General features: G+C 44.3%; 2 protein-coding genes across 6 annotated transcripts in view; one reads left to right on the top strand and one right to left on the bottom strand.

Annotated features, from left to right (window-relative positions):
* The window catches only part of IFT43 (intraflagellar transport 43), an 87,530-nt gene extending 71,316 nt beyond the window's left edge, over positions 1–16,214 (bottom strand). Inside the window, exons 1-2 of one of the 4 annotated variants that reach the window (XR_004320856.1) lie at positions 15,947–16,114; positions 13,372–13,464 (exon numbers count right to left, since the gene is read on the bottom strand). Coding sequence is in view for 1 of the 4 variants with exons in the window: in XM_006184460.3 (XP_006184522.1) it covers positions 13,372–13,464; positions 16,135–16,188 (147 nt within the window). In the remaining 3 variants the exon portion in view is untranslated. Of the gene's footprint in view, positions 1–13,371; positions 13,465–15,025; positions 15,065–15,673; positions 15,899–15,946; positions 16,115–16,134 lie in introns of those variants that run through there. The other 3 variants (XR_004320855.1, XR_004320854.1, XM_006184460.3) reach the window with 3 other exon arrangements.
* Positions 12,478–19,318, top strand: part of TGFB3 (transforming growth factor beta 3) — a 28,551-nt gene continuing 21,710 nt past the window's right edge. For both annotated transcript variants that reach the window (XM_006184461.3, XM_014559072.2), the window contains exon 1: positions 12,478–13,537. The gene's annotated coding sequence lies outside the window, so the exon portion shown is untranslated. The remainder of the gene's footprint in view (positions 13,538–19,318) is intronic.

The following is a 19,318-nucleotide window of genomic DNA, read 5'->3' as shown; positions in this document are numbered from 1 at the left end:
TCAGCAAACTCCAAGCAGAACAAATACAAAGCAGATCACCTAGGGACACCACAGTCACACTGCTGAAAACCAAGTCTTTAAAGCAACAGAGGGAGGAGAAGACTTACAGGAGAACAATCATCAAAAACAATGAAGGCCAGAAGACAAAGGAACGACAATCTTTCAAATACTGAAAGAAAAAAATTCTCAATCCAGGATTCTGTATTGATAGAAAATATCCTTCAAAATGAGGGTGAGATAAAAATATTTTCAGATAGAGCAAATAAAGAAGTTGTTCTTGGCAAATCTGTACCATAAGAAATGCTAAAGGAAGTTCTTCAGGCTAAAGAGAAATGTCACTAGATGGAAATCTGGATCTGCAAAAGGAAATAAGGAACAATTACAATGGTAAGCATATACGTGAAAATAAAAGACTATCTTTTATTCTTAATTTCTCTAAGTGACTACTATTTAAATTAAATTTAAATTAAAGTAACAGTTATACTGTGGGATTTACAAAGTATGTAGTTTTAAAGTACATGACATGACTAGCACAAAGGATAAAAGGGGACAAATGGATTTATACGACGGCAAGGGTCTTACATTTTGTGTGAAGTGGTATAATAACACTAACACTATCCAGCCAGTGATAAGTTAAGGATGCATATTCTAATCCCCAGAGCAACCACTAAAAAAATAGTATAAAAAGCTATACCTTCAAAGTCCACAGAGGGATCAAAATGGAATACAAAAGCAATCAGCCAAACACAGTGACATAATTCTCTATTATGCTGGGTAAAGGCATGTGACCAGAAATGTTTCAGTCTATCACCAATGACATTCAACATTAGTCAGTACCCTTCTCCTGTAAAGTATCATTTTTAAAAGAATATTTTACTATCATTCTGCTCCTTCTCGGTAATTATGGACATGCTACATAATGAGAAGAAATCTAGCCTAGCTAATGATTTCAATGGGGCTTTCTGATCGCAATCTCATGGTTCCCAAGCAGATTGGATATTCTCTGTTCACAGCCCACTCTTACCATCTTCTTGCCGCTCCTAAATCCTGGCCTTTCCCCATGGACTTCATTTCTCTTGCAGCTCTTTCACGTGGAGCCTGCTCATTCTTTAAATCCCACAAACTAGGGTCCCAAGATAATCCTCCAACCTCACTCCCCAAAGTTCCTCAAGACCATTACTCTTTCAAATTATTATGGACCATTTCTTTTGAAACTCATACTGTTCAGCCACATTACCTCTCTTCCCTTCCTCATCCCTATCACTAATAATTGAGCACACACTGATCAAAAACTTGGGCATTTCTGCTCCACAATTAGTCACCATCGTGCTAAGTCAAGTCAATATTCACATAAACAATTCATCTAATGCTTAGTCTCATAGTTCCCTGACCCTTGAAATGCCAATGAACTTGTTACTTTTTCAAACTCATTATAATCTGGAACTGCTCCAATATGAAATATTTAATCCCCTTCTCCCCTCCTGATCTAAGAACTTCCTTCTTGGTTTCTCTTCCTTCACTATCAACCCAGCTCACTTCCAAAGTCCTGATGGTCTTCATTCCCTACATTTCCTCTAGAACTCCTCCAAACCTGGATCAAGCCAACCACATGCCTTCACTGTTGTCAATGTCTAAGGGCAGGGGGCTGCTGGAAAAAACTGCACAACCAATTAAGGTTTCAGAAGGTCATGTTCTGCTTCCTCTCAGCTGGGTCCTACCCAGGCTCCCTGCTTCCAGTCTCACCTTCCTCCAATCTATATTCCACACCTGCACAGACTCCTAGGAGTTAGAGAGTTCTAGACATGGAGGAGAAGCCAGGGCTCAATCAAGAGGCAGTGTCTCTGCAAGCACTTCTGGTGCATTGCCTAACAAGAACTCCATGCAAGGAATCTGAGTATCCAGGGCCTGGTAACTTGGCTGTGATTTCTTTTCTCATTATAAATAAGTATTTACCTTTAAATCTCATTTTTGAATTCATAATTTTGAACTATTTTTCTTACGGAAGTTCTCTAAATTGTGTAAGTTTCAGGACCCACAAAACCTGGATCCATCCCTGACCAATTACTCCCAAGGTGCTCTTTCAAAAATGCAAATCTCATTGTATCTCTTCTCTGCTTAAAACCCTCACACATTTGCACCTGGAAATAATAAAGGACCTGGGTGCCACACAAGGGAATCAGAAGTTCTCCACATATGTTCTTCTTAGAGACCCCAGAATATATGCTGATAACTCCCACATCTGTTAATACTAGTTTTCAACTTTCTCTTTTAAACTCCAGACCAAATTTTCAAGTGTTTACTTGACTCACTGCTTTGAAAATCCTGCAGGTAACTCACATTCAACATGCCCAAAATGGAAAAATTCATCCCTTCTCAGCATCTCTCCAACTGCTGAGACCCCTAAATTTTCAGTCTTGGAAATATCATTATCCATTCAGTCCTTTCAGCTACACATGGGTGCCACTCCTTTCCTCTGACCCCCAACAGCCAACCTGTTACCACATCTTATCCATCCTCCCTGAAAAATGTCTCTGGGCACTGCCCTCTCCTCTCTACCCCTCTGTCAGACTTTGGTTCATTGTTTCCTAAAGTAAAGTGCTTACACCAGTGGTGTAAACAAGAAGATTGGAGGTGGCACACGCATGTGCCTCTGAAAAATAGTCATGTGTGTTATTTTAATGTGTCTTATGAAAAATATAACTATCACAAACTGTAGTTTCTTTTCACAAATAAATGTAGTTAAGTATAAAAAGGGAGCTGATTTAAAGAAAAATGTTAAGTTAATAATAATACGAGTGGGATGCAGATATGCCAAGCTGTAAAAAACGGCCTAGGAATGCCTGAAGTTTGGGAACACTGCCTGGTTCAAACTTCATCATCTCAGGAGGAGATGCTCCAACCGCCTCCCACTGGTCTCCCTGCCAACACGCTCTCGCGCTCTAGACTATACGCCAGAATTACCCTGCCAGATTTACCTTCCTAGAAAACGAAGTCAATATAGACATTCCCCGCTTTATAATCTTTGTGGAATCCCTACAACACATAAAATAAACCCCAGCTCCTCCACTTGGAATGCAAGGCCTTCATTCCCAAGACACTCAGTTGATCGACGTGCCCTGGAAACACCAGGCCCCTGAAAGACGCGTGCCTTACAACACGGTTTTCCCGCTGCCCTTCCTTCTCGTTGGCAAATCCTCCTCATTCATTTCAACCCACCTCAAGGGTCTCCTCCTTCAGGACACCTTCCCTGAGTCCCAGGCAGGGTTGGTTGCTCCTTCGGTGCTCCCACTCTCTGAAACCACTTAAGTATTATAATTTTTTCTAAGTGTGTGGTTCTTCATAACAAGAATATGAAGTTACCATATTCATTTTTGCATTGGAAAGGGAATACTAAATGTAGAATAAGTGAATAAATGAAAGAAGGAATAAAATTCTTATAAATACATCGATAAAGACATATACGAATGGATGGGCAAAAGGGGGTATGGGGGATGGAGTTCTCTGTTATCATTGGTGAAGAATAAAAAACAGGAAGAGATGCAGGATAAAGAGAAAGAGGAGAGGAAAAAGGAGAAACAGAGGAAGGCATGCTAACAGGAAAAGGCAAAAAGAGATCTGGGAGGGAGATGGGGAGGCCTTTTCCATTTGGTGGTGAGCACATGCGTGTCATAATCTATCTGCTGAATCCTTTCAATGAATACTTACTGAGAACCTGCCTGGTGTGTGGTTCTGTGCCAGGTGCACATGGCCCCCTCTCTGCCTGCTTCCCTGAAAGAGCAGGGACCCCCTATTGCTAAATCAAACAGATGGTGCTCTGGAGGGAGAGCCTTGCTTTCCTGCACCCTTTTGGTGGCATCAAACACTCTTGACCCCTGAGTCCTTGATGCTCTCTTATCTTGGATCTGGACACCACAGGTGCCGGGTTTCCTCTCTCCCCTCTGGCCACTTCTCTCAGTCTCCTTTAGTGAGCTATTCCTTGGCTGTGTGTTCCTTATCCCAGGTGTTCCTCAGTTTCTGTCCAAGGGCCTCTTCTCTTCTTACTCTACAAACTCTCCCTTACAGAGCTGGGCTCCCATCTGCCACCTCAGTACTAACGACTCTCAGATCTCTGGCTCCAGCTGAGCCCAGTCCAAAGCACGGGTTCCACACGTCACAGCCTCCCGGACATCTCCAGCTAGGAGTCTCACAGGCGCCTCAAACTAATCTGCTTCTGCAACAAATACATCATCCCCCACACTGGTCCTCATTCACTGGATGAATACTTAGTGATGACCTACTAAGTGCCAGGCTGGGGGGAGCAGAACAGGCGCCCCTGGAGCTTACAATCAGTGAGGGAGATGGACCTAAGTAATGACACCTACAGTTACAATCCGCGGCTGCGGTGAAGGGGAAAAGGTGAAAAAGAAAGAAGAAAAAAGAAAACAAAACAAGAACAAAAGATGCTACAAGAGAGTGTAATATGGGGAGCTAACTTAAATGACAAGGTAACATCCTCATTTAAACAGAAGAGGATATTCAAGCTGAACCTGCAGAAGGAGGAGTCAGCCCAGGAGAAAGTGTGGGTGAGCATTCCAGGGAATACTCCGCTCCGTTCTGTTCTGTACTGCTCCATGGAATGACAGCATTCCCGGGAACTAGAAAAAGTAGGGAACTGCATAAGCAAAGTAAAGACTCCCTGTGACCGCAACAAGGTAGCAGGTGTGAAATGAGGCTGGAGACGCAGGCAAGGCCCAAATCACAAAGGGGCAAAGTAAGCATTTGGGATTTTTCTTTTCCCTAAGGGCAATGAGTGTCCATTAAAGGGTTTTGGGTGTGAAATGAATGATGCACATTTTTATAAGACTACTCTGGCTGCACTGCAGGAGAGCAAGAATATAAAAGGAGGGGCCAGTTAGGAAGCAACTGTCTCAGTCCAGGTGAGTTAACAGTGACTTAAACCATTTCTCTAACACTCAATTTATTCTTTTTTCCCTAACAGAACGCCATTTACAGCCAAAGAGTCTAAGAAGTCTTTGCTCTGGGAACACTGCCTAAATATAAGTCAATTCTCATTACAACAAAAGTACCATTACCATGAAAATGTTCACATACCAAAAACAAAACAAAACAAAACAAAAAAGATTTCTGAACATAAGCCAGCAGTCTACATACTCCAAGCAGGAGTCAAACCAAATTCCAATATTACGATAGAATTTGACCCATTCCAAATCGTAAACAGACATGACCTGTGGTTGTTAATCACATGTGTGTTCTAGTAATGCAAATTAGGAACGCTGAGAAGACTGAGATGCGGGTTCTCATCTTTCTTGAGGCAACGCAATAGTAATAGGTCACAGGCACTAATGGGGCTTATATTGTTGATACACATATTTTCATTAAGCATCCAGCATACACTTGTAATTAGTAGAATCTGGGTGACTTAGTCTCTTATTTTGTGACATCAAAAGATATTTTCTAAAACCTATCAGATCAGGAATAATTCAATGTTACTTTCATAATGGGCAGATTTCTTTCCTAGAGTTACTAGGATCTAATATAGATACAGATACAGACACAGACACAGATACACATACACACACACGCATACAACCCATCCTCAGAGGAAGCTAGGAATTTTCAGCACGTAAATTAAGGAGGAACAATGCAAACTTCAGGTCTCCTAAGCCCTTCCTTATAAAGGATGAGCCAGAAGAGTCCGAAGCCATCAGTGCTGCACTTGAGCACATCTCAGAGGTCTTCTTGACCAGAAAACACAAACGCATAGAGAAAGAAGTGTAATGGCTGCACTGAAGATGCATCAATGAAAGACACAGCTAGAAAAATACCAAAAGGTCACAGTCTAACTAATCCTCGTAACATTACCAATTATTTCAGTGTTATATAAGGAATGTTGGCCTCATATGATTCATTTGTCAAAAAAGGCAAGGGGCTGGTTTTCAAATACTTAAAAAACCATTTCATTGCTTGCAAAAGTCACTGAGGACCACTACTCCATCGCCTGTACAGTCAACTGCTCCACTAACAAATCCTACATGTCATGCTCTCTCCCTCACCTCCAAAACCCGGCACATTCTCATCAGTCTACGTGAAATATTCTCCCCTGCCTTAACACCCACCTTTCCCTTGGTTAACTTCTACTCATCCTTCAAGTCTCAACTCAAACATGATTTTTTCCTAGACAACCTTTCCAGATGTCCCTACGAGTAAAAGGGCTCAATGAAGGCATTCTCATATTTCCCTGTGTTCACCCCACCTGGCACTTAATTCTCTGCAGCCCCCAGATCAAGGTTCTAGGACAGGGAGCATGTCTGCTTTATCACTGTATTGCCAGCTTTAAGCACGAGGCCTGGCACACAGAAAGCTCTCAATCAAATTTCATAACTGAATGAATGAGCAAATGAACGGATGTTACCTTCTACTCCAAGGTCACTGAGGTCACCAAGGACACTTGTGCTCTTTTCATTTTCTATCCATATGCCCCCAGAAGAGTAAATGATGTTAAGTCAGCAATTAAGGATTATTCTTTGGAAAGACTGCCTACCTCTAGTCAGAGGGTTAGATTATGAAAAGGTATTAGCAAATAACTGGTCAAGGAGACAAATAAAATGGGTCTTTAGTGGCACAAAGAATCCTCACCAAAAGGACTCCTCATCCAAATGTTTCTTTGCCCTAAGAGCCAGTTAGTTCCATGTAATAATAATATCTCTGTATCTTGAACAGAACTGCAATTGAAGGTAACTGATAAGACCTCCTCACTCTCATATGACAGATAATAATAACAGCATGTGGTGGGCACTGTCCTAAGAGCTTTATACATTGTCTTATTTAATCCTCCAACAACCCTGGGAGATAGTTACTCCCATCACCTCCAGTCAACAGAGAACAGGCTGAGAGGGATCAAGTAAGTTGCCCAGGATACACACCGAGTAATTGGCAGAGCTGGGATTAAAGACAAAATGACCATGGTTCCTACTTCTCAGGCTGTGCAGATAATGATAACAATAGCCAACTTAATGGAGTAAAGACTCATGTGTATCCTTGACTTAACCATCCCCACAGGTGAGGGAGAGAATTTCAAGCACCACCTTTCTCCCACGACTGGTAGGAAGCCAGCGAAAGCTTTACACATAGTAAAAGGAGGCACGAGCTGTTAAAGCGTGTGGTGCTGGGGCACTGAAGGAGCCCCCACAAGTGCTGGGGAAGAATCTTCAGGGGTTATTTCTAATTGAGTGATCTACCCCAGGGATGATGCTCCCGCCCATATAGCTGCGGCCCCAGGGATGGATCAGCAACGAACATCTGCCCATCCCGAGGGAGAATTCAAAAGCGATGAACATCTGCCACCCCAAGGGTGCGTGACCTACAGACGAAGTGTGGAAAACGCATTCCGCGTGAACAGCTCCACATCGGATTCCCACATCCCTCTCCAGCAACGTTATCAGAAGCATCGTTAAATCCAGCCCGTTGGAGAGGGACTACGAAAAAGGCTGAAAAATGTGACTAATCAGGAAAGTTATTTTTGTGAGAAAGAAGAAAAATGTCACCAAAAAGGGTCAGCAGATAACCCTAAGTGGGCTGAAAATAACTGCCCGCTGGCAGACCAGCCGGGAACAGGCGGAGGGCAAGAGACGTCATGCAACGTGCCAAGGGAGCTCCAGCTGAGTGAAGCTGCTGGGGGATGAGGAAACTGGCCTAATTTGGGAACATGAGCCCGGCAGCATTTCTCAGATTCCTGCAAGGGAATCTGGCTGAGCTTCTGCGTCCTAGGAGGAACACCAAAGGGATGAGGGGCGGAGGAGGAAGAAAAAGGGAACAGTTGTGACTCAAACACTTCTCTAGACAAGTGGACGAATAAGGGCGATCAAGTGAGAATTTACTCGCTCTCCAAAAGGATTCCAAGAGGAAAGCCCCCAAGTCCCCCAGCTCCCTCCGGAAGCCTTCCTCTACTGGGAGGTCTGTGCATCCAGCTATCCAGCAGGTAGGACAGGCTGGGTGGTGGTTAGGCCATCAGCCAGAGGAGTCAGACATCAGCTCAATGACTGTGGACAAGTCACCCGACGCCTCCGAGTCTCAGTGTCCTCGTAGCTAAAACGGGACAGTAAGCATAGCACCCACTTCAACAGTTACCCTGAGGCTGAAAGAGACTAGTGCATGTAATTGACAGAGACGTAGCAACTCTTCCAAAGTCAGGAGTCAGCAGTAATTATTACTAATAAAAGGACAATGTGATAAATGAAGGCTAAGCTACAAAGTGGTCTAGACCCAAGTGAGAAATTCTCATCCAAAGGACAGGCCACTCCTGAGAGGTTTTTGCGCCAAGATTACTTTTCCCAATCTCAGTGTATTGCAATGTCACTTCACGATGGAAAGTGCCCAGGTCTTTTCTTGAGGTTGTGTAAGAGCAGCATCATTTGAACCGACAGAAGGTGAAAGCTCAGGTGATGAAATCCAGTTTAATTCTCAGAGTTCCTCTGCCCTGAGAAAGTTATTCACTGCAGACATCAGATGTTCATCATGGCACCATCTTCCAGTTAAATTCTCCATAACTGTAATGCCAACCTGAACTGCTAAGTGAACTACGTATCTAGTGATCCAAACCCAATTTATGAAAAGTGGCCAAAAACAAAAACAAAAACCACCACAAAAAAAAGAGGGGTGCAGTCATAAACCTCCTAGTACTTATCATTTCCTGAGAGGTGCCTTGGGCTGGATACTGTGCTAAGCACTGTATGTGCATTACCTAATTTGACCTTCACAACCTGAAAGAAGCAGGCATGAACCTAACCAACTCTGAGCAAGTAAAACCATACAAAGAGCTCATCCTTCTGGTTAATCAGTACGATTAGGCAGGTGAGTTCTTTGAAATTATTTGAAAATTTACAGATTGACCAAGCAAAGAAAGAGACTTTTCCTCCTCTTAGAGAGAGGAAGGAAGAGTCCAATTACCAGGGCTGAGCCACAGGTATCCTCCAGGCAGAAAACCCCCAGCGGTTACAGCGAAAACAGGAAGAAGAAAAAGACGGAGTCTAGATTTGAAACAGGCAACTGCATCAGGTGTCTTGGAACTTCAGGGCATACAAAGTTTCACTGAACTCTAGACAACCTCTAACTAGAAAACTGGAGAGGAATGAGGATTTTTTTCTTTTTCATTTTTTGCTACTAAAAATAACTCTTTCCTTTCATACCCAAGCCTACAAAAAAAAAATCTTTGTATAAATTCTGCTTTTTTAAATTGACATGTCTACTGCAAATTCCCTACTCAATAGCCACTCCTCTTCCCCCTAACCAAGAAACCCCAATGTGACAGTGTGGCAACTTGCCCAGTTGAAAACACCCTTGAAACTTAAGGCAGTTTTAAGGCCCAGTTCTGACCAATGAAATGTAACTAGAAGTCTCCTTGATGAGGTTTCTGGCTATTGTTTCCTGATAGGAAGGGACACACTTCACTGGCAGGCACCATGAACTCTTGTACTGTTCCCTCTCTCCCTGCCAAGGATACAGATCTGACCCCTGGGGAACAACCAGCCAGCATCAGCAACCATAAGAACAAGTCACAATCTCCAGACGGCAGAGCAGGTGTCTGGAAGGGGCAAGGGTAAAGCAGGACATTGTCTAGTAACTGCACCCATCCTGCTCTGCCCTCCACTGGACTTCTTGCAGGGAGCAAAATCACTCCTGTTTGCTTCAAGCCCTGGGGTTGAGTTTCTGATGCATGGAGCCAAATTCAATACTAATAAATGTGCGAGGCTACCTGAAAATTAATCCCTCCTAAAAGAGCAAGAGTTTTAAACTCATATGGAAATAGGAACCAGGCAGATCAATGTGAGTAAATCTGACCAGGTGTATTAAAAGTAAGAAACAGGGAACTGGAGAGGGCAGGCCACGCGTAAGCCGGCACCATTAGCAACTCCAGCCAACTACTGCGGTGTAGGGACAACTGCCAGCCCAGCCTGCCCGCTGGGCCGCAACTTCTGGTTTCCAAGAGGAGACCCAGAGCTGGATTTTCACATAAAGTTTCCCAATTTATAAATGATCACAACCAAATTGAAAAAATGTCTAACTCTGCAGGGACCAAAGCAGACACAACTGTAGATTATTAACCCTGTTTTACCAATGAGGCACAGAGGCTTAAAGAGTAACTTTGTTGGGTCACAGAGCTAACATGTGGCAGAGCCAGAATTTCAGCACCCCAAGGACCATGCTCTTATCTGCTGTCCATGAGGAATGCCCACTGCGCCGGGAAGCACAGAACCTGCTTCAGATCACTGCTAGTCAACCTGCGGAGAAATGAGAAGCAGCCCTTGGAGAGACTTTCAGATCGGTTCTAAGAGATCCAGGCTTATAAGCGCCTTCTCTGCAGCCCTTTAATAAAAACAGCAAAGCTCTGTCCAAATATTCTCTTATTCACCAGCTTATTGAATGAATGAATGTTTGTAACAATGCCTCTCAGTTCATTAAAGTGCTTTTAAATGCATATCTCACTTAATCCTCATGTCAACCTGATGGAACTGTTACAGATAGTGACCTGGAGGATTAGTGAGATTAGTGGGTCTGTTCACGATCCAGGCAGTTAGCAGGGCCCAGGCTCGAGGCCTGGTTTTCTGATGCCACGCCTGTGGACCGCTGCTCTGCTGCCTCCACCAGGCCCCCACCCCACCACCTCGCTTTAAAATAATCATTTGTTTGAACAAATTCCTACGTAACTCTAAAGTAACTCCAGTATGTCTGACTGCCCCCAGGTACCATATTTACATTTTCATAAATAGCTTCATCCTCAAATATAGTCAGTGAGAGGACAAAAATAAATATATCAAGTAATATACTCAGAATTGGAATGTAAATGGGCACACACACAAGTCTTAGAATCTAATTTTAGAAAGAAACAGCCAAAGAGTCCCACGCAGCACAGTGTGCATCTGGCCCCGGGGGAGGCTGCCCGCACTGCTTTACGCCTCACTTAGCTCTGGGAGAGAAGGAATCCTGGAATTCCAACTGGCATTTCGCTGTCAGATGCACCAGCTGGGTGAAGAATAGAATGACTTTTCATCATGTTCTCCCAGAAAAATGCTAAGGCTCAGAGTAAGGGAAAAAAAACAAGGTAAATGCCTCTGGGGAAGTGTGTAGGGATTCCAGAAAGGCCGAATCTCTGAGAGGTTCACCAGCCTATACTCGGGAGTTTGGTGCTCACAGTACTGACTCTCACCCGGGAGCCGAGAGGAACGGGAGTGTAGGTGAATCGTGCCCACTGAGCCCAGCCTGGAAGCTGAGGTGGAATGGGGACCACACGGGGCTTCAAGGCCATCAGGACATCCTGGCCCATCTCAGGCTCACTCACCCAACCTCCATGGGTGGCTACAACCTCCTTCATAATTAAGTAGGCTTGTAGTCAGTCTTTGTGGCTGCCAGTGATCACAAGAATATAAATTTCATTACAGCAGGGGATTTTGTCTCTTTTGTTCACTGAAATATGCCAACCCCCTACAATGGTGCCTAGAACACAGGAAGCTTCAAAAATTGCTTGTTAAATAAATGAACAAATGAGCTGGTGTTGGGATGGGTCCTCCTAGACCCATGGTCTAAAGTGGCCACAGGCCAAGAGTGGACGTCCATGAACCCAGTCATTGGCTTGCCCATCTTCTCTTTACAGACATACACCACTGCAGTTCAAGCTCCTTGAGATCCAGGCTTGGGTCTGGTAGGTCTTCTCTCACTGTCTGCCTACGTTATGCCACCATCCCTAGTCACCTGCCTCCAGTGTGCCACCATCTGCTGCCCCCAACCCTGTAACGCTCTTACTTGGCTTCTGGGAGCCCTCGTCACACACTACGCACATCCCTGTGATCCTTTGTGGGGACAACTGCATGCCTGCTCTGTGCCAGGGGGACGATAGTGACACACAACCCTCACTTTCCAAAAGCACACATCTTCTGAGGCATCCAGGCCGGTGAACAATTAGGCTACAGTGTAATCAGCTCTGTAAGGGAGGCGCTAGGGCCTGAGTCACAAACTGACAGTCCTCAGGCCTAATCTTGCCCATGTGGTGATTTAGTTTTTATAATTAGTAGCTAACCGCTAAAAATGTGTTGCTCTCACATAAAGTTTCAGACTGCCAGAATCTCTTGGGAAATCAGATCTGGCAATACTGGACCTGTACGCCCAACAATACTAGCTGGCTGCGGTTATGGAGTGGTTATCCCTTCAGGGGGTACCTGTGGCCTCTGGTTCCCTCGATCTCTCAATCCTGCTCCCCAACCTTTGGCTTCAGGCAGTGAGGCCAGGGGTTAGCCACCAGCTTTTCTGTGTTGGCATGGTTGTTATTTGAGAGGAGAAATAATTCTCTGTACCCACATCTCTACGATCAGTGAGAAAATGAAAGATAAATTGAAGGGGCCACATGGAACGCTTAAAGACATGGTGAATTTATTTCCCATGGAAGTGAAGGATACTCCTACCCAAGTGATATGGAAGTCAAGTGTGTCTGCATCTTGCCCGCAACAGGCACCTGCCTGGCCCAGTAGGCCTCCCAGCATATATGCCCTCGTATCTGTCATAAACCTACCATGGGCCAGTGAGCTGGGCAATTGAGAAGCCAGGTCACCTGTTTGTCCAGAAACTCACTGTCCAGTGGGCCAGATGCATGAAAAGCAAATTAGTACATAATGTGAGATGTTCTATAACAGGTACTATGGGCAACTGCGAGGTCGGAGCCCTAAGTCAGCCTGGAGAAAGTAGGAAGACCTGGCAGAGATGATCATCCAGAAGCCAGCACTTGAAAAGGGCAAAGTTTTTTCAGATGGACAGAGGGTAAAAAGAAGTTCTGAGGAAACTGCTGAAAATAGTGCCCTGGCATTAAAAGCATTGCTCATCAAGATTACCCACCCTCCGCAAAGCAGCTGGATAAATTCCCACGATTCCAGGCCACTCGGAAGAGTTTCCAGGAAAGTAAGATCCCCTTCCTGCCCGAAGACTGCAGAAAGCGCAGGTCACTGCCGAGAGCAAACGTGCAGTTGTGTAATCCAACTTTACGTCACCAGCATGCCTCACTGGCATTTATCTGGCAGGAATAAAAACCCGGATTTTTACTGGATTTTGAAACTTCCCAGCCCCTGGCTTTCGGCTAACTTAACAAAACTTCTTCATTGAGCATATAAAGCAATGCACAGAAACTGCTCCGGCATCAAAAAAAGAGAGTTCCTCTTTCATTTCTTGCTAATAGGACAAATGCTGAGGAAGGGCATCCCCAAGTCAAGATAGGAGGAAGGCTGGCATTAAAGAGAAGAAAGAGGAAAAAATTTGGAAGACCAAATCCTGGCTCACTGAGTAATCACTACCTGTTAGAGTGCATTTCTTCAGAGTTTTTTTAACACCCACCTCTGCAGTCAGAGTCAAAAAGGAATTCTTGCCACTGTGATGATTCTCGACTTGAGAGGACTCCTGTTGAGCTCGGCGACCCATCTTGGCCCCCTGTAAGGAGAGATGAGGGGAACTGCTGGCACAAACGTCTCTGAGCCACTATGAGGAAGACAATTCTGGGAAGGTAAGCAAGGAATGGATTTATGACGACCTGGTGGAGGATGGGATTTGAGTAACTTGAATGTATACTTAGAAAATGCTCCAGACTCTTAAAACAAAGCACCTGAGGTCAGTTCCATATGGTAGGAGAACAGGAATTCCGTGTGTTGATTATGTTTTCTTTTAACAGCCACAGATCTTTTCTACCAAAGAAATGAAGCTAGAAATTCCTCTAGAATGGGCAGGGACCTCATGCCACAGCTCAGGAAGAGTGTGGTCAAGGCTCCCATGTTCCTATGTGGGATTTTAAGAAGGCCTAATTTCAAAGATGCGGCTCGGCCTGAAAATAGTTATCAAAAAGGTGTTTTGAGGGGAAAGAATTCCTAAATTCCATGGCAGCTGAAACCAGAGAAATACAGATAGCATTTGCTTTGATGTATACATTGGTTTGCACTTACAGACATTAAAGGAAAGCTTTTACAAGAATTTTGAGACATCAGCTTTGGAAATCAGAGCACTTCAAATTCCAAGTCATCAAATGAACCACTTCCAGGTGTTTCCCAAAGCCCTCCTGGAGTGGAGGCTCTGTGTCCCAAATGCCTCCCAACACATACACAAAACTTTATTTAGGCAGACTAATGGGTGTTGAAATGTTTATATTTTTCATTTGTTTGCTTTTTTAAAAAAACAGCATTAATGTAAGCACTTTTCCATCTCATTTGATGTAGCTTCATTTGATTTTACAATAACAGGGACTGAGAGTGAGGCCATGTTACAATTTTTACAAAAGAGGAAACTTAGTCCCAGGAAAGCCAATGAGTGGCAGATGTAAATTCAGGAGCAAAATCTCCTGTCTTCACATCCCGAGTTCTTTCCACTATACCCTGCTGAAATTTCAGTTTTAAGATGTTCTAAGAACTGACTGCACCAATAAACAGAGAGATTACATGAGAGCTGTGTAAAACTCCTAATGTAGTGTTTACATGTCAAATTCTAACCAATCATTTAGGTTTCAGAGATGATGGAAACAATGTTTTTAACAATAAGCAGCTCACTTCCTTCCCAAGGCAGACAATTCCAGCCCTTTGCCTAGTTGCCCTTTTCCATTTATCGTAACTTAGGGCACCTGAATACGGCATACTACATGCAGTGATTATATTCAAACATTCAAGGATCTTGTCCCTAAATGCTGTTTATAGATGGTTTCTCCAGTAACTGTCAAGTATGTTAAGTTTTAAGCTTTTTGAAGACCCTGTATAAATCCACACGAATGACTGGTAGAAACACTAATACCTGATTTTGTCTGTTTTAAATGTATAGTCTGTTTATTGTCCATCCTCCTTCACTGGAATGTAAGCCTCATGAGGGCAGGAACTTAGTTTTTTTCACTGGTATATCTCTAGCACCTAAGACAATTAATGGCTGATACACAGCAGGGGTTCAATAAATATTTGTTGAAAGAATGAATGAATAACTACAGTCACATTCCCAGGTACTAAAAGAGTTCACATACCAGAAAGGCCTGGTGACTCAACATTCTCCTTTGGTCAAGCAACCTGCTTCATCCTAGAACAATCTGCTCCCATTCCTCATATTTCCTCTCTAGTAGGAAAGGACATCTGATGTAACTAGGGCACTTTCAAACCACGAAGGGATCCCAGAGCAGAAACTAAAGACCTGCCTCGTGGGTCAATCTTTTAGGGACTGTGAACTTCGATAATTTTAAAGGCAAAAAGGCTTGATGGGGCTGTGATAGAGTACGTACGTACGTACACGTACACACACACAGGACTTGGGTCTTGAATCTTGCTGTTATTTATTTATAACTTTGGGTAAATCACAGCCTCAGAAGCAACAGCAGCTAACATCTAATAATTTAGCCAGCCAGTGTTAAATGCTTTCCATGCATATCTCATTTCATCTTCACTGCAACTCCTTGAAGCAGACATCAACATCTCTGTTCTAGCGATAAGGAAATCGAGGTTCCGGGAGGCCAACTTTTATTTTTTAACGCACGATACAGCTTGACCCCTGGGCCCCTGAAGCACCTAGCCACTCTTCGTTATAAATCTGACTCCTGATTTCCTGAACTATAAAACTGAGGTAAAGCCCACCTCCCCATGGGGATTAGTGGCAAGAAAGGCCCTTCCTGTCTACCTACCTTCCTTCCAAGCATAAAACAGAGCGGTTTTTACGTAAACTTCTGGCATGAGAAGTCCCAAGGGCAAAGCTCTAGAATGAGCGCAAGTGCGACCCCGGCCAGTCACCCTCAGATCTGTCCATTCTAGGGGATTTGGCACTTGGAGCTCCAGAGAGCAGAGAGAAGCTGGGAGATTTCCCATCGGTCCCAGAGGCCGGCGGGGGCAGGTTCTGTTTTCCACTCTTTGAGGATTTTAAAGAAAGCAAACCCTAGGCCAGCAGCGGAGGAGCTCACCGCTGCCCCAGGGGCGGGGCGAAGGAGGCCGCCTCCTCCCCGGCCTCAACTTAGCGCGACTCGGAGCCCGGCCGCCCGGGCCGCCAGGCACACGCTGGGCCAAGGCTCCTCAGGGAAGCCGGAGCGGGCGGGGTAGCTCCTCCCCACCAGCCAATTCCTGGCCCCAAGCCCCCCGAGTCGGTCCTCACGGTGGTAGCCGAACCGCGACGTCGTTCCTCGCCTAGGTCCAGCACGTCCTCCATCTCCGCAACAGCCTGACGTCACTTCCTGGAAACCCAGCGTCCCTGTCGCGTCCCTGACGACGGCTCCGCCCTTTCATCCCAATACTTAAAGGGTCCGCCGCGTTGTTCCTGGATACTATGTACCAACCTCCAGTTTAAACCAAATCTTTCCTAAACCTGCCTTGTTTGACTTCTGGAAGAAATCCCCAGATATTAAATCCTGCTAAGGGTGCTCCTGGGGGACACTGAAAAATTTTAGTCTTTAGAAACTGCCTGCATCTGTAGCTCTGTTCAAATACACACATTATTCAGTGCAAAGCACTACTACTAATAGTAGCAATTATGCTGATTTCTTCTGTTTGCATAGATCTTTGCAATGTACAGAGGACCTTCACAGCTATTAGCTCATGGGAAGCCCCTAACGACCTTGTGTGGGAAGCAAGATAAGTTGTATTGTCCCCACTGGACAGATGAGAAAACACTCACACAGGGGGTCAGGTGCTAATAAATGGTTTAATAGTGAAAAGTGCAATATATATACATATATATAATCTCTGCCTTCCAGAAGTTTACAAAGAGGCTGAATCAACACATCAAATACCTGAGTGTTAATCACTTTCCAAAGTACAAATAATCTTTCTAACATCCCGTGAACAGCAGTAGTATCTCTAGTCAACAACTGAAGACACTCACATGCAGAGCAGTACCTTGAGGAGAATCACCTGAGTGTTCAGCGGCAGAGCCAGGTGCTTTTCTGACACCAGATCTTACTAAAGAATATTTCTCTGGCACATATTACGAGGTGCCAGCCATTCTTCTAGGCCAGCAGAGGAAGATGGTCAGCAAATTCCCAGCGTAATGGGACAAGTGAGTTGATTCTTCACTGATTCTCCATGTGAGATCCCCACGTCAATACCACTGACCAGGTCCCTGATATGAGGGATCCTCAGCTGAGACCCCCAGAAGGTGGGCTTATGGCCCTGAAAGTGAACAATGTCCCCAACATCATGCTGGGGGTAAAGCTTAGATGGCTACCTCTTAAAAGTGAAGACTTGGAAGTGGGAGTAGTGACCCTAAAACTAGAATGTGGGATTTCTTTAATATCCATTAAATTATTCAGTTCAACCATTCACGCACACATATTTACATATGTTAGCATGCCTGTGACAGCAACAGTACTGTCTGGATGTCAGAAGAGTTGAAGCTTCATCCTAGCTCTGCTTATAACTACTTATATAGCCAGGCAGAGACCTCCCTGGACCTCAGCTTCCTTCTTTGCAGTCATCCTTAGAGATTACCCTTAAAATATTTTACTCACTAACTCTGATTCTCAGTGAGAATAATACACCATTTGATTTTTAACCTGAAGAAACATTCTTTGCCAAAAATCCAAGATGGATGGAATATGGGCTCCAGTGAATCCCTTGTTCCTTTATTCTTTGGCATCAGATGAGGAAGAAGGGATTAATCTTTGGATTTATCCATTTCCTGTGAGCTCTGTCAAACAACAATCAGGATAAAGGCTGCAAAGAAAAAAGAGATTTATTGTTGGGGGGGTCTTAATAATTGTAATTTGAGAGACACAGATTCTGGTAAAATCAAAAGAGTATTCCAGGGAAGAGAAAGAGTCAGGGGCTTACAGAGGCAAAAGCCAGGAGTCTGGACTCTGACACAAGAAAGGAAAGATTTGTTTTTAAGGAATCACGAGTTATTTTAGAGTAAGGGTCTGATACATAGATAGGTTGTCAGGAGTGACTACAGGGTAGGGGTCTGATAAGTATCTTGAGTTTCTGGCAGATCTTCTGGATACTTTCATTAGGACAATAAGTGGTCAAAAGGTCAGATTTTATCCAGGCTGAGACTTGCATAATTCACACTTCCTCAATGGCCTTCTGGTTCCATTTGAGAGAGCTGTGTTAGCAATACTGACTCCATTTCTAGTTTTCTCCCATAGCTCAGAACCACACCATCTTATAGCCAGTTTCCAAATCTTTACTCCAACTTCTTCCCCAACTTCCTGAAAGCAAAAGGCGAGTGGTGCTCACTGTGGGAAGACAGAAGCCCTAGCGTAGTGACTTCCAAACCATGCTGGGCACTTGACTCACCTGTGACATTTGTTAAAAATACATGTGCCAGGGCTCTATCCCTGTAGACTCTGATTTGGTATAGGTGGAATCCAGAAGAATATTACTTTAATAATTTTCCCTCCCATTTTGCAAGTATTTAATTAAAGGCCTCAGTAAAGCCTTCTCTGATTTTAAATTATAGCATCCTCCCCCCCCCCCAACCTAGGTACTCCCTAAACTTCTTCCCTGCTTTATTTTCCACCATGGCACTTACCTTTTATCATACTACATTATTTACATATTTATTTTATTTATTGCCTTCCTTTTGCCCCGCCTCCACCTCTAGAAAGTAAACTCCATAAAGGCAAGGTTTTGTTTGTTTTGTTCACTGCTGCATCCACAGCCTCTAGAACAGTGCCTGGCATATAGCTGACATCAAAAATATTGCTCAAATGACAGTGAATTCCAGAGGCAGCGTAGCATACTAATAAGTGCATAGACTCGGGCAATAGATTTGCTGGGTCTAAATCTCAGTGTTGACACCCACTGGCTATAAGATCTAAAAGTAACCCAGAAGTAAGTTACTTTGAGCTTTCTACACCTAGGATTCCCCATTTGTTATGCAAATAAAAATAATGCCCTCCCAAACTGGAGAGCCCTAGTTAAATATCATCTCCACCACTCTTTAGCAGTGTAGCCTTTTAAATCCCTCGATGCCTCAGTTTCCTCAGCTGTAAACTGACCAACCACTGCTTTGGAGATGCAAAGAACATCCCTTTCGTTAGTGACCTAGGAGCCCCAGGCAGGAACCAGACTCCGCAGGAAGGGTCAGAAAAGCTTGGGTGAGGTGGGAGGGGATGGTGGGGAGCAGCACTGATTCCCAGGAAAGTGATCAGTTCAGAGACAATCCTGTGTTGGGGGCGGGGGCGGGGCGCGCATTGCGGTTTGCATTCCCTAAGCTTTTGATGGGAAAAGACCTAGAAGCTTAAGGCTGAGAAAAAACGAAAGCGGAGAAAAAGCCTCCCCTCACCCATCTGGGAAATGGGCTCGGGCCAACTGCTGACTTTGCGCTCGCTGGCCCAGCT

This window comes from Camelus ferus, chromosome 6, assembly GCF_009834535.1.
Source record: "Camelus ferus isolate YT-003-E chromosome 6, BCGSAC_Cfer_1.0, whole genome shotgun sequence".
Taxonomy (NCBI): domain Eukaryota; kingdom Metazoa; phylum Chordata; class Mammalia; order Artiodactyla; family Camelidae; genus Camelus; species Camelus ferus.
Note: the sequence above shows the minus strand (reverse complement) of the source record. Positions and strands in the feature narration are given on the sequence as shown.